The sequence below is a fragment of the Hylobates moloch genome, unplaced genomic scaffold (genome assembly GCF_009828535.3).
Source record: "Hylobates moloch isolate HMO894 unplaced genomic scaffold, HMol_V3 SCAFFOLD_23, whole genome shotgun sequence".
Taxonomy (NCBI): Eukaryota; Metazoa; Chordata; class Mammalia; order Primates; family Hylobatidae; genus Hylobates; species Hylobates moloch.
In genome coordinates, this window is record NW_026652298.1 from 31,531,775 (window position 1) to 31,545,872 (window position 14,098).

The window sequence follows — 14,098 nt, forward strand, 5'->3', positions numbered from 1 at the left end:
AGTCATTAGATAAAGATACAGAACATCCCAGCATCCAGAATTCTCCCTCATATCCCTTCCCAATCACTACCCCCCTCACCCACTCCAAGAAAGAACACAACCCCTTGGGATTCTGCCAGTCAGGCAGCAACCACCCCACAGCTTTTGAAAGCAGATTTTTTTGGGGTGTGGGTTTGGGGAGCAGGTAGGAGCAGTTTGCTTCATTTTGGGTTGTTTTGAAGGGAGCCTAATGTCATCACCAATTTGTTCTTGCTGGTCTGGAGCAGGGGTTGGCGCACTCTCTGGGTATTTTGGGCTTGGTCGTCCAGCAAATGAGTGGGTGTGACTGTGTTCCAATAAAACTTGATTTACAGGTTGGGTGCAGTGGCTCACACCTGTAATAGTAGCACTTTGAGAGGCTAAGATGGGAGGATAGCTTGAGCCCAGGAATTTGTGACCAGCCTGGGCAAAATAGTGAGATCCCATCTCTACAAAAAATTTTAAAAATTAGCCAGGTGTGGTGGTGTCTGCCTGTATTCCCAGCTACTTGGAAGGCTGACATGGGAGGAGTGCTTGAGCCTGGGAGGTCGAGGCTGCAGTGAGCCTTGATCACACCACTGCACTCCAGCCTGGGAGACAGAGTGAGACCCTCTCTTAAAAACAAACAAAACAAACAAAAACAAAAACAAAACCAACAAAACTTTATGACACAGGTGAGCGGCAACTACCTGGGGCTGGTGGCACAGGGTTAAGAAGAATTTACCAAGACAGTTATAGGTAAAGACAGGCAGATTTATTAGAGAAAGTATGGAAGTACATTTCAAAGGAGCAACGGGCAGGCCAGCAAGAGAGGAGCTGACTGCCAGGAAACAAAGGCTTGCTGGGGATTTTCTAGGGTAGTGCTTGTGCTGTGTGCTGAAGAGGGCTTTGTGAAGTACTGATAATGCCAAGGTTGCAGTGAGTTCACTTGTGATTTTTGTATCAGCTGAGGGTCTGATGACAGCTGGGTGCAGGAAGGTTGTGTTATTTGGCCAGGTACGGTAGCTCACACCTATAATCCCAGCGCTTTGGGAGACTGAGGCAGGTGGATCACCTGAGGTCAGGAGTTTGAGACTAGCCCGGCCAACATGGTAAAACCCCGTCTCTACTAAAAATACAAAAATTAGCCAGATGTGGTGGCATGCACCTGTAATCCCAGCTACTCAGGAGGTTGAGGCAGGAGAATCGCTTGAACCCGGGAGGCGGAGGCTACAGTGAGCCGAGATCATACCGCTGCACTCCAGCCTGGGCAACAGAAAGTGAGACTCTGTCTCAAAAAAAAAAAATTATGTTATTTGTGAAGGAGGGCTGTGTGTTCTGGACCATGAACAGAGGGAGATTTATAGCTTATCTGCCTTTTCTTTTTGCTTTCTCTCATTTCTGCCAAGCTGACTCTCCCTAATTAAGACTCCACACTTTATTTACAAAAGCAGGCCGTGGCCAGATTTGGCCCTTAGGTTGTAGTTTGCTGAACCTGGGTAGAGCTGTGCTTTTTCTTTGTGAAATTCATGTCCAGGTCCCACCTGAAATCTGAATCCTTGTGTCTTGTGCGCAACGTGAGACCTCCTCAGGTGGCTTTCACGCACATTCCAGGTTGAGAATCTACTGTGCTTCCCTCCAGGGAGGAAGACAATGGGTGACAAGGGCCCAGAGCTGCATAAATGGATCTAGAAAGAGAGGAAAGTTGAACAGAAGCCCCCATCAGGACTCTCCCTGCCTTGACAACACTTTACTTGAGTAATCCCATTTCCCCCTTTCATCCCTGTGTGATTTTCTCACCTCTTCTTTTTTTTTTTTTTTTTTTGAGATGGAGTCTCACTCTGTCACCCAGGCTGGAGTGCAGTGATGTGATCTTGGCTCACTGCAACCTCCACCTCCCAGGTTCAAGCAATCCTCCTGTCTCAGCCTCCTGAGCAGCTGGGACTACAGGCGTCTGCCACCATACCAGGATAATTTTTGTATTTTTAGTAGAGATGGGGTTTCATCGTGTTGGCCAGGCTGTTCTTGAACTCCTGACCTCAAGTGATCTGCCCACCTCTGCCTCCCAAAGTGCTGGGATTATAGGCGTTAGCACCCAGTCTCCTCTTCTTGAAACAATGGTTTTCTACCTGGCTGGGGTTGGGGATGTTGGATACTGTGTGGAAATAGCACCTGTTCAAGTTGAACATGATAAAGGTTCGTCTGGGGGAATGTGAGGGGCCCAGGAGTCTTGGGAGATCCCTGCAAAGACAAAAAGTAGTCCCCTCAGGAGTGAGAGAAAGTCGTGGTCAGAGGGGGAATTTCACAGTTTGGCTCTTGGTGGTGGAACTGTTGTTTCGAGTGACACGGAGGACTGAGATGGTAATGGCTGTCACCTATTTTTGAGCATGCTGTGTGTTTCAGGCACTTTATATGTACCACCCTCACCTGATGTTTTCAGTATCTTAGGAAGTGGGTCCTGTTGGCATTCCCATTTTGCAGAAGAGGAGACCGAGGGATCATAGAGTTAAGTAGCTTAGGGGAGACCACAGAGCTACTCAGAGGTTAGAGCCAGGATTGGAACACTGGTGGTCTAGCGCCTAAGCCCATGGGTGGCACACCAGGTCTCACTAACATAGGCCTCCATAACAGCTGTCTCAACACTGACTGAGTGGTGAAGTTAAATAGTAAAAGCTGAGAGAGCCAGTGCCCTTATACAAAGGCTGGAATGTGACAAAAGCCCACCCAGAGTTGTGCCCAGGCCTTTCCGGGGCCTTGAAGTATAACAAGATAACGAAGGAATTCTTAACAGGACCCATTTAGGATTAAATAAGTTTATTGGGGGGTCCGAAGAAACTCCCCAGGCCTGCACAAACAAGTTTATTGGGGGTCTGAAGAGACTCCCCAAACCCCCATGATTTAGCAGGAGACAAGATAAGGGTAATCACCCCAGCACCTGGACCCATTTAGATTAAGTAAATTTACTGAGGCTCCAGAGGAAGGTCTTCAGGACTCAAATGTTAGTTATAGATTAAAAGAAGTTTATTTTATTTTATTCATTCGTTCATTCATTCATTCATTCATTTGGAGATGGAGTCTCGCTCTGTCGCCCAGGCTGGAGTCCAGTGGCACGATCTTGGCTCACTGCAACCTTTGCCTCCTAGGTTCAAGCAATTCCCCTGCCTCAGCCTCCCGAGTAGCTGGAATTATAGGAGCGCACCACCACACCCGCTAATTTTTGTATTTTTAGTAGAGCCGGAGTTTTGCCATGTTGGCCAGGCTGGTCTTGAACGCCTGACCTCAAGTGATCTGCCTGCCTCATCTTCCCAAAGTGCTGGGATTACAGGCGTGAGCCACCGCCCCCGGCCAATCACTTATTTTAGATGAATGCAAACTTACCCATGACATATAGCTCAGAAGGTATATAAGCTCTGGAAAACTTGGTAATTTTAAGTTGGCCTGGCGATATTTTCTAGGTCTTCTCCCTGTAACTGGCTACAGAAATAAAAACTTCCTCTCTCAGTTCATCTGCATCTCGTTTTTGGGCCACAAGAATATGCCGTCTGATTCTCAGTTGGTCATGGAACACACGCAGCTGGTGCCATGCCCACTATGCTGTTTGCCTCTCAAGGGGCAACCTCCCAGGTTGGTGCCTGGGAGGGCGGAGTTGGAGAGCAATGGCGCTGGGAACTGGAGGTGATTGGTGGGGTGTGTGTGTGTGCTCCATGTTGCCGGGGAGCAGGAGGATGGAGGACCCAATGGCAGAGACGAGTGGACAGGACTTAAGCCATGACTTTCAAAACTCTCAACACTGGAAAACTGTTCTGAGATGACACGGTATTAACTAGAGGCACAGGCTGGGCAAACTCCAGATAGGCACTGAATGAGGACGTGGAGGATGCTGATGGAGCAACCTGCAGGCACTGAATGAGGACTTGGAGGATGCTGATGGAGCAACCTGCACGAAATAGGATTAAAGCAACATTTAAAAGGGCAACCGGCATCCTCTTCTACTTGCTTTGGGCTTTGAACTCTGTTTGAGTAACACCACTTTCCATTGAGTTAATCGGGGCCCAGCTAAGTGGAAGCTATCGACAACTGGAAATTTTTCTGCATTTTATTTTAGGAGAGCCACAGCCAAAAAGAAAAAAGAAAAGAAGTGGGTGGGCAGGGGATTTATTCGAACGCATTTACTTCCACATTTTACCATGGGTCGGCGCACACTTGGCTCACACTCTGACATTTTTTTGAGATCTATCTATTTTGTTGTTTTGAGATGCAGTCTTGCCCCGTAGTGCAGTGGTGCGATCTCAGCTCACTGCAACCTCTACCTCCCAGGTTCAAGCCATTTTCCTGCCTCAGCCTCCCGAGTAACTGGGATTACAGGCGCCTGCCATCGGGCCTGGCTAATTTTTGTATTTTTAGTAGAGATAGGGTTTCACCATGTTGGCCAGGCTGGTCTCGAACTCCTGACCTCAAGTGATCCAGCCGCCTCAGCCTCCCAAAGTGCTGGGATTATAGGTGTGGGCCACCGCGCCCGACCCTCTATATGTTTTTACATTTGTATTGTTCTACAAAGAGGACAGATGTTTCCAGTGATTCTAAGTGACTCGATTACAAGGTTCAACATAACAAATATGTTTGCCGAGAATCTTAAATACCAGGTGCTTTTGGGGATATAAAAATATGTTAAACATGGTCTGTGCCCTCAAAGAACTTTCAGTTATTGAAAGAGCATTTATTTATCTCCAGGGGCAAGGGACAAAATTTTATTAAGTTAGGAAATGCTCAATAAGGTTTACAGCAAAAAGAGACACCCGAGAGTCTTACCTTCTGGAACACTCCAGGAAGTTTTTAAGTTCTATGTGATCCTGTCTAATTCTTCTTAGAGACAGAGATTTGCTTTGTTGCCCAAGCTGGAGTGCAGTGGCGTCATCTCGACTCACTGCAACCTCCACCTCCCAGGTTCAAGCGATTCTCCTGCCTCAGCCTCCTGAGTAGCTGGGATTACAGGCGCCTGCCACCACAACTGGTTAATTTTTGTATTTTTAGTAGAGACAGAGTTTTGCCATGTTGGCCAGGCTGGTCTTGAATTCCTGACTTCAAGTGATCTGCCTGCCTCGGCCTCCCAAAGAACTAGGATTACAGTTGTGAGCCACCACGCCTGGTGATACTGTCTAATTCTTCTTCTTCTTTTTTTTTATTTTGAGACGGAGTCTTGCTCTGTCACCAGGCTTGAGTGCAGTAGTACGATCTCAATTCACTGCAACCTCCGCCTCTCAGGTTCAAGCAATTATCCTGCCTCAGTGTCCCGAGTAGCTGGGACTACAGGCGCCCACCACCACGCTCAGCTAATTTTTGTATTTTTAGTAGAGATGGGGTTTCACTATGTTGGCCAGGGATGGTCTCAATCTCTTGACCTCGTGATCTGCCTGCCTCAGCCTCCCAAAGTGCTGGGATTACAGACGTGAGCCACCATGCCCGACCTGATCCTGTCTAATTCTTAAATTCTGGGTGCACTTCCTGGGTTGGTTTTCATTCGGGTCACCAGGAGAGCCAACAGCCTGACAGGCTCAGATGAGACCCATCCTGGTGAATAGTTGGTGCTTTGCCATGCAAAAAGTCACTATGAAGTCTGCTTCTGAATCCTAACATTCCCCTGGGGGTCGGAAACCCCACAGTTTTATAGGCGCCTATTGTTTGTTGACTCTGACTCCATTTCTTCTTGGGGAGAATGAGCAGGCTCTTTCCCCTGCAGTTCTGTGTGGACCTCTGTGACCACCCCATTCTGCCTCTCATTTTCCAAAGCCCACAACATTTTGTAACTCTAATCCAGAGGTTGCAAGCTCACTGCTTGCAGGCCAGTGAGAAACATAGACTGTGATATTTCAGTAAAAGAATTAGTGGCCATCATTTAAAATCAGATTTCCCATTGCAAGTCTTGATTTCTGACTTCTCATGAAAATCTTGGATCTGGCAGTACTGGGTCTGGTTTGCACAGCTGCCTGGTGCTGGGAAGAGTCCCTTTCATCCCTCCCTTTTCCTCCCCGGCCCTGAGGGGCAGGTTTCATTCTCATCCATCACTGTGTCAGAGGCATGTGAACCAGAGTAACTCCATCTTGAAGAGGGGCTGGGTAAAATGAGGCTGAGACCTACTGGGCTGCATTCCCAGACGGTTGAGGCATTCTAAGTCACAGGATGAGATAGGAGGTCGCACAGGGTACAGGTCATAAAGACCTTGCTGATAAAACAGGTTGCAGTAAAAAAGCTGGCTAAAACCCACCAAAACCAAGATGGCCATGAGAGTGACCTCTGGTCATCCTCACTGCTACACTCCCACCAGCGCCATGACAGTTTACAGATGTCGACGTCATGGCAACGTCTGGAAGTTGCCCTATATGGTCTAAAAAGGGGAGGCATGAATAATCCACCCCTTGTTTAGCATATCATCAAGAAATAGCCACAAAAATGGGCAACCAGCAGCCCTCAGGACTGCTCTATCTATAGACTAGCCATTCTTTATTACTTTACTTTCCTAATAAACTTGCTTTCACTTTACTCAATGGACTTGCCCTGAATTCTTTCTTGGGTGAGAGCCAAGAACCCTCTCTTGGCGTCTGGATCTGAAACCCTTTCTGGTATAACAACTGGGCTCGTGCCATTGATTTCCTGATCATAATTGAGTATCGTTCTCTACCTGTGTGCTCTATTTAAACTGGGAAACCACAGAAAGAAACCGAAACCCACAAGTGTCTTCTGTCTGGCCCACATCACCCACTGCCATCACCTGCTCTATACAATTTGGTAACCTTTCTTTTCTTGTTTTTTTATGTTTTATTTTTTTATTTTTTGAGATGGAGTCTAACTTTCTCACCCAGGCTGGAGTGCAGTGGCGCGATCTTGGCTCACTGCAAGCTCCGCCTCCCAGGTTCTAGTGATTCTCCTGCCTCAGCCTTCCGAGTAGCTGGGGTTATAGGCGGCCGCCACCACGCCCAGCTAATTTTTGTATTTTGAGTAGAAATGGGGTTTCACCATGTTGGCCAGGCTGGTCTTGAAGTCCTGACCTCAGGTGATCCGCCCGCCTTGGCTTCCCAATGTGCTGGCATTACAGGTGTGAGCCACCGTGCCTGGCCTATATCAGAGTTACATTAAAAAAATAAAAAAAATAAGGCCGGTCGTGGTTGCTTATGCCTGTCATCCCAGCACTTTGGGAAGGCGAAGCGGACAGATCACCTGAGGTCAGGAGTTCGAGACCAGCCTGGCCAACATGTTGAAATCCTATTTCTACTCAAAATACAAAAATCAGCTGGGCGTGGTGGCAGGCTCCTGTGATCTCAGCTGCTTGGGAGGCTGAGGCAGGAGAATTGCTTGAACCCGGGAAGTGGAGGTTGCAGTGAACCGAGATCATGCCACTGCACTCCAGCCTAAGCAACAGAGCTAGACTCCATCTCAAAAAAAAAGAAAAAAAAATAAGGAAAAAAAGCAGTTTACATAGGATGAGCATGTTCCCCTTGGCTCGCCCTCTTCTTTCTGGCCAGGTTTGTGTCTAAAGGCACAGTGAACAAGAACCACCTTCCCTTAGATTAAATGCCGGGATTCATGTGCCATTCACCACTGAGCAACTATGATGAGTTAGACCTGCCATTCACAGGTCACATGTTTCCCTCTGTCCAGGAACACACATTCCCTGATGACATGAGACACCTGCCCCGTGGGCTGCGTGTGAGCTTGGAGCTCAGTGACCGGCGGAAAAACCCAACCTTTACCTTTAGGGAACTGGCCGTCATCTCTGCTAGGCGGGAAGGCAGTGATTGCTGTCACGTTTCACTTCAAAGATGACCGTGTTTCGAAGAGGGCAAGTGATATTTGGAGTCAAGTGGCGGGAAAGTACTGGATTCTTCGAAGGGGAGGAAAAAAAACGGTGTCAGCATGACTGTTTGGGGACTGCTGACCTAATGATGTGTCCCCAGGGCTACAGCCTGAGTTTCTGCTTCATATGCACCAGGGAGAACATTCTATTGAGCCATGCTAATGCCCCCAGCAAAGTCTGAAGTGGTAAAGGGAGTTCGGTGACCATCCGCTTGGCTCTTGGAGTGAGGGCGCCTTCTGGGTCCTTTCCTAGACACCCCTTGGCCACCTTTTTCCACCTGTTTTTCCGAGTGAGTGCCATCGTCACCTACGTGTGCTGCGACTGGTTCAGCAAGAGCTTTGTGGGCTGTTTTGTCACGGTGCTGTTCCTCCTGTCCCTGGACTTCTGGTCTGTGAAGGTGAGGCCCTTTCCTGTGATGTCACCACTCCTGAAACACGAGGCTTCTCCCCTATGTGCGTGGGACCAAGAGGTACTTTGGTTTAGACTCCTGAGACATGCTTAAGAGTGCTGAGCAGTGTCACTTAAAAGGGGAACGGAGAAACCCTGTCTCTACTAAAAATACAAAATTAGCCGGGCACAGTGGCGCATGCCTGTAATCCCAGCTACTCGGGAGGCTGAGGCAGGAGAATCACTTGAACCCAGGAGGCGGAGGTTGTGGTAAGCTGAGATCGTGCCATTGCACTCCAGCCTGGGCAACAAGAGTGAAACTCCGTCTCAAAAAAAATAAATAAAAAAAAAATAAAAAAAAGGTAAGGGGAAAAATGCATTGTTTAGCATTTAATAAATGGCTTTTGTCAAATGTCAGTTGTCATTCTTGCACGTGACAACCCCATATGACTTTGCATTTTTTTGTAAAACTTATTGTATTAGTCTGTTTTCACGTTGCTGATAAAGACATACCCAAGACTGGGTAATTTATAAAGACAAAGAGGTTTAATGGACTTACAGTTCCACGTGGCTGGGGAGGCCTCACAGTCATGGTGGAAGGCGAAAGGCAAATCTTACATGGTGGCAGATGAGAGAGAATGGAAGCCAGCTGGGCGTGGTGGCTCACGCCTGTAATCTCAGCACTTTGGGAGGCTGAGGCAGGAGGATCATCTAAGGTCAGGAGTTCGAGATCAGCCTGGCCAACATGGAGAAACCCTGTCTCTACTAAAAATACAAAAATTAGCCGGGCGTGGTGGCGCGTGCCTGTAATCCCAGCTACTTGGGAGGCTGAGGCAGAAGAATCACTTGAACCCGGGAGGTGGAGGTTGCAGTGAGCCGAGATTGTGCCATTGCACTCCAGCCTGGGTGACAAGAGTCAAACTCTGTCTCAGAAAAAAAAAAAAAAAGAGAGAGAGAGAGAGAGAGAATGAAAGCCAAGCGAGAGGGGTTTCCCTTATAAAAACCATCAGATCTTGCAGCACTTATGTGCTACCATGAGAACAGTGTGGGGGAAACTGCCCCTATGATTCAATCATCTCCCACCCGGTCTCCCCCACAACACGTGGGAATTATGGGAGTGACAATTCAAGATGAGGTTTGGGTGGGGAGACAGCCAAACCATATCACTTGTATATGAATTAATACATATATTTAAAACATATGATATGAACATATAAATTATATATGTTTTGTGGGGGGAGTGTATAACTTTTTAAAGTGAGCTTAGTTGAAAACTAGAAGCCTTGACATCTGAGAATCCACTACAATTCAATGCCTTTTTTCTTCCTGCTCCCAGTACAAGTCTGAAATGAATCACGGAACTTTTATGTATCAATACAGTGAATAAGCCTCTTTGCCTGTGACCTGCTCAGAGTCCTTTGTCTCTTGTCCTCAGAATGTAACCGGAAGACTCCTGGTGGGCCTTCGATGGTGGAACCAGATAGATGAAGATGGGAAGAGCCACTGGATCTTTGAAGCCAGGAAGGTATTCTCCATGACGAGCTGAACTAACCAGAGCGGGGATAATGGGTGTGGAAAGTTTCTGTGGGTTCCTTTGGAGTTTTGTGCATATCTGATTCCTGCCCTACACAAAAGCCACCACTGCCGGTGCCCTGGTGAAACATGGGTGTGGCAAAAGTGTCTGCAAAATAGACCGGGCGCGGTGGCTCACGCCTGTAATCCCAGCACTTTGGGAGGCGGAGTTGGGGGGATCACTTGAGGTCAGGAGTTTGAGACTAGCCTGGGCAACATGGTGAAACCCTGTCTCTACTAAAATTACAAAAATTAGCTGGGCATGGTGGCAAGCACCTGTATTCCCAGCTACTCCGGAGGCTGAGGCAGGAGAATCACTTGAACCCAGGAGTTGGAGGTTCCAGTGAGCCAAGATCATGCCACTGCACTCCAGCCTGGGTGACACAATGAGACTTTGTCTCAAAAACAAAACAAAACAAAACAACATCAACAGTAAAAAACCCCACAACAACAAAAGCATCTGCAAAATAAAATAAATGAAAATGCGAGCACACTTGTTTGCAACCATTTCCACTTGTTTTGACATTTCAATTACTTTCCTTTAACAGGTCTCTCCGAATAGCATTGCTGCCACAGAAGCTGAAGCACGAATCTTCTGGCTGGGCCTCATAATCTGCCCCATAATATGGATTGTGTTTTTTTTTAGCACCTTATTTTCCTTGAAGCTAAAGTGGCTGGTAAGGCCAGACCTTGACTTCCACATTGCTTTGATGTCTCTGCAAAACCAGTGTTTGCACCACTAGGCTTTTGTTGTTCTTTGTTATTGATTGATTGATCAATTATAACAAGTTTATTGAGATATAATACACATTCCATACAATTTACCCATTTAAAGTATACAATTAGGGGCTTGGCAGGGTGGCTCACGCCTGTAATCCCAGGCCTTTGGGAGGCCAAGGTGGAAGGATTGCTTGAGCTCAGGAATTCGAGACCAGCCTGGGCAACATAGCAAAACCCCATCTCTGCAAAAAATGCAAAAATTAGCCAGGCATGGTGGTGTGCACGCTTGAGCCTGGGAGGCCGAGGTTGCGGTGAGCCAAGATTGTGCCACTGCACTCCAGCCTGGGCACTAGAGTGAGACCCTGTCTCCAAAAAATAAAATAAATAAATACTAAGTGTGAAATTCAGTGGCTTCTAGTGCAGTCACAGTGTTGTGCAGCCAAAATCACCATCAATGTTAGGAAATTTTCATCACCTTAAAAAGAAGCCTTGCACCCTTTTGACATTGCTTCCCTGTGCTTCTGTTCCTCCAAGCCCTGGCACCTAGTAATTTTTCTGTTTCTATGGATTTGCCTATTCTGGGCATTTCATATAAATGGACTCACGCAGGCTGGCCCAGTACCTCACATCTGTAATCCCAGCACTTTGGGAGGCCGAGGCAGGTGAATCACCTGAGGTCAGGAGTTTGAGACCAGCCTGGCCAACATGGCAAAACCCTGTCTGTACTATAAATACCAAATAGCCAGGCGTAGTGGCACACGCCTGTAATCTCAGCTACTTGGGAGGCTGAGGCAGGAGAATCGCCTGAACCCAGGAGATAGAGGTTGCAGTGAGCCAAGATCGTGCCACTGTACTCCAGCCTGGGTGACAGAGTGAGACTCCGTCTTAAAAAGAATAGAGAAAACAAAATATCTGTAGATAGTAGAACAACAGTGTCATTTAATGAAAGTGCGGGCCCTGGAATTTGGATCCCGGCTCGACCACGCTTCAGCTGTGTGACCTTGGGCAGCTTTCGTCTTCCTGAGCCTCAGTTTCCTCTTTGTAAAATGGGATGACGACGGTGTTAACCTCTCCAGTTGTAATGATTCTGAGGTGTCCGTGGGTATTTGCAAATGCTCAGTAAATGTTGGCTGTTACTATTCTTAGGTGCAGGCTAGAGCACTTCTACTTGGCTTGAGAGGTGCATTTCTGTAAATGCTCTTAGAAAGTGACCTTTGCATCAGGAGATCGAGACCATCCTGACTAACACGGTGAAACCCCGTCTCTACTAAAAATACAAAAAAATTAGCTGGGCCTGGTGGCGGGAGCCTGTAGTCCCAGCTACTTGGGAGGCTGAGGCAGGAGAATGGCGTGAACCTGGGAGGCGGAGCTAGCAGTGAGCCGAGATGGCGCCTCTGCACTCCAGCCTGGGCTACAGAGCGAGACTCTGTCTCAAAAAACAGTGACCTTTGCTTTCTTTGTCTGAATGCAGGCTCTGGTGGTTGCTGGGATCTCTCTCCAAGCTGCAAACCTGTATGGCTACATCCTTTGTAAGATGGGAGGCAACAGTGACATTAGCAAGGTCACAGCCAGTTTCCTGTCCCAGACAGTGTTCCAGACGGTGAGTAACTGAGGTCTGACTCCTGGACCACTCCTCTCCAGGTAGTCAAAGTCAAGGTGGCCTCCTGGCAACTGCGGTTTGTAATGTAACATATCAGCCAGGCTGCCATTGTTTTATTGTTTATTTATTTTTTGGGAGACAGGATCTCGCTCTGTCACCCAGGCTAGAGTGCAGTGGTGTGATCGCAGCCTATTGCAACCTCCATCTCCTGGGCTCAAGCGATCCTCCCACCTCAGCCTCCGGTGCAGTTGGGACTACAGGTGTGTACCACCATGCCTGGCCTTTTTTTTTTTTTTTTGTATAGACGAAGTTTTGCCATGTTGCCCACGCTGGTCTAGAACTCCTGAGCTCAAGCAGCCCGCCTGCCTTGGCCTCCCAAAGTGCTGGGATTACAGCCATGAGCCACTGTGCCTGGCAGTTTTGCTGTTTAATTGTAAGATTTACATAAAATGTACCATTTTAACCATTTTAAAATGTATAGTTCTGTGGCATTAAGTATAACCACTTTGTTGTGCAACCTTCACCCCACCCAGCTCCAGAACTGCTTTCATCTTGCAAAACTTAAGCTCAGTACCCATAAAACATTAACTCCCCCTCCTCCTCGCCTCCTGGCCCTAGCAACCAGCATTCTGCTTTCTGTATCTATTGGTTTGACAGCCCTAGGGACCTCCTATAAGTGCAATGATAGTTTCTGTCCTTTTGTGACTGCCATTGTTAGTTTTCAGTGATTTTTAAAACTATAGAATTAAGGAAAGAGTCACAAATGGTTTTTCAATTTTTTATTTTTTGTTTTTTTTTTTTGAGATGGGAGTCTCACTCTGCTCCCAGGCTGGAGTGCAATGGCGTGTCTTGGCTCACTGCAACCTCCAGCTCCTGGGTTCAAGTGATTCTCCTGCCTCAGCCTCCCGAGTAGCTGGGATTACAGGTGCATAACACCATGCCTGGCTAATTTTTGTATTTATAGTAGAGACGGGGTCTGGCCATGTTGACCAGACTGGTCTCGAATTCCTGGCCTCAAGTGATCTGCCTGCCTTGGCTTCCCAAAGTGCTGGGATTACAGGCGTGAGCCACCATGCCCGGCTTGTTTTTTTTTTAACTTAATAGATATTTCTAAAAGTGAGAGACAGAAGTCTTTGAAATTTGACCAGGTTCATCCTGAAATGGGTTGAACCGTCTTAAATTTGAACAGCGCTGCTTTATGCCAAGACATCAAGCAACCAATTCCGCAGGTTTTCTGTGTTTTGTGGGTTTTCTCTGGCCTTCCATCAGCAGGATTGCCCCACTCGCGTGTAAGAACAGAAAACCATGGTTGACTTTTCCCCTTGCAGGCCTGCCCAGGTGACTTTCAGAAGCCTGGCCTCAAGGGGCTGGAGATTCACCAGCATTAGGTGAGAAATGGATCATGGCACCCGTGTAGAGGAGCTGGGGAATTCTGAAAAATGCAGCTCTTGGGGCACAGGGGCCCGGGGTCTGGGTGGGCTTCCCCTGTTCCCTGGGGTGGCCAGGTACGTGACCAGGCAGGAAGCAGACTGGGCAATGGGCCTGCCCTGGGCTGTGCAGCCTCATTGCTCTTGGGGTGAGGAGCTGGGGGCGGGGACGGGGGGCGAAGTCACACTTTCCTCACACTGAACATGTGCAAATCTGACCATATGTGTGGTCCTAGGGAAGGGCGGGGAGGGAAACGAGACAAGGGAGGGAAAGAACAAGGGGATTTGTTCTTGTTTCCCACCCACCCACTTTTATGCCCCAGAGTGGAGGGAAAACAGGAATTTACTCTTCTCCCATGTGGTCTCAGATCCTGTGTGTCTCAAACAGAGCAAACACCTCATGGCAGTGAGGATGATCGTAGAGTTTACACCTGTCCCTCTTTTTTATATAATTAAAAAACCTGAAAATTGGTTTGCATGACACTGGACATTACTGGATATACTGTGCACATATTACTACACAGGGTATTTACACAGACCCCAAAT

At 47.7% G+C, this 14,098-nt stretch overlaps 1 protein-coding gene across 1 annotated transcript in view; it reads left to right on the forward strand.

Moving 5' to 3' along the window:
• Nucleotides 1–14,098, forward strand: part of TVP23A (trans-golgi network vesicle protein 23 homolog A) — a 50,279-nt gene that overhangs the window by 35,724 nt on the left and 457 nt on the right. The window contains exons 3-7 of the mRNA XM_032144758.2: nucleotides 8,099–8,243; nucleotides 9,669–9,758; nucleotides 10,354–10,482; nucleotides 11,997–12,125; nucleotides 13,454–13,513. Coding sequence (XP_032000649.1) covers nucleotides 8,099–8,243; nucleotides 9,669–9,758; nucleotides 10,354–10,482; nucleotides 11,997–12,125; nucleotides 13,454–13,513 — 553 coding nt within the window. The remainder of the gene's footprint in view (nucleotides 1–8,098; nucleotides 8,244–9,668; nucleotides 9,759–10,353; nucleotides 10,483–11,996; nucleotides 12,126–13,453; nucleotides 13,514–14,098) is intronic.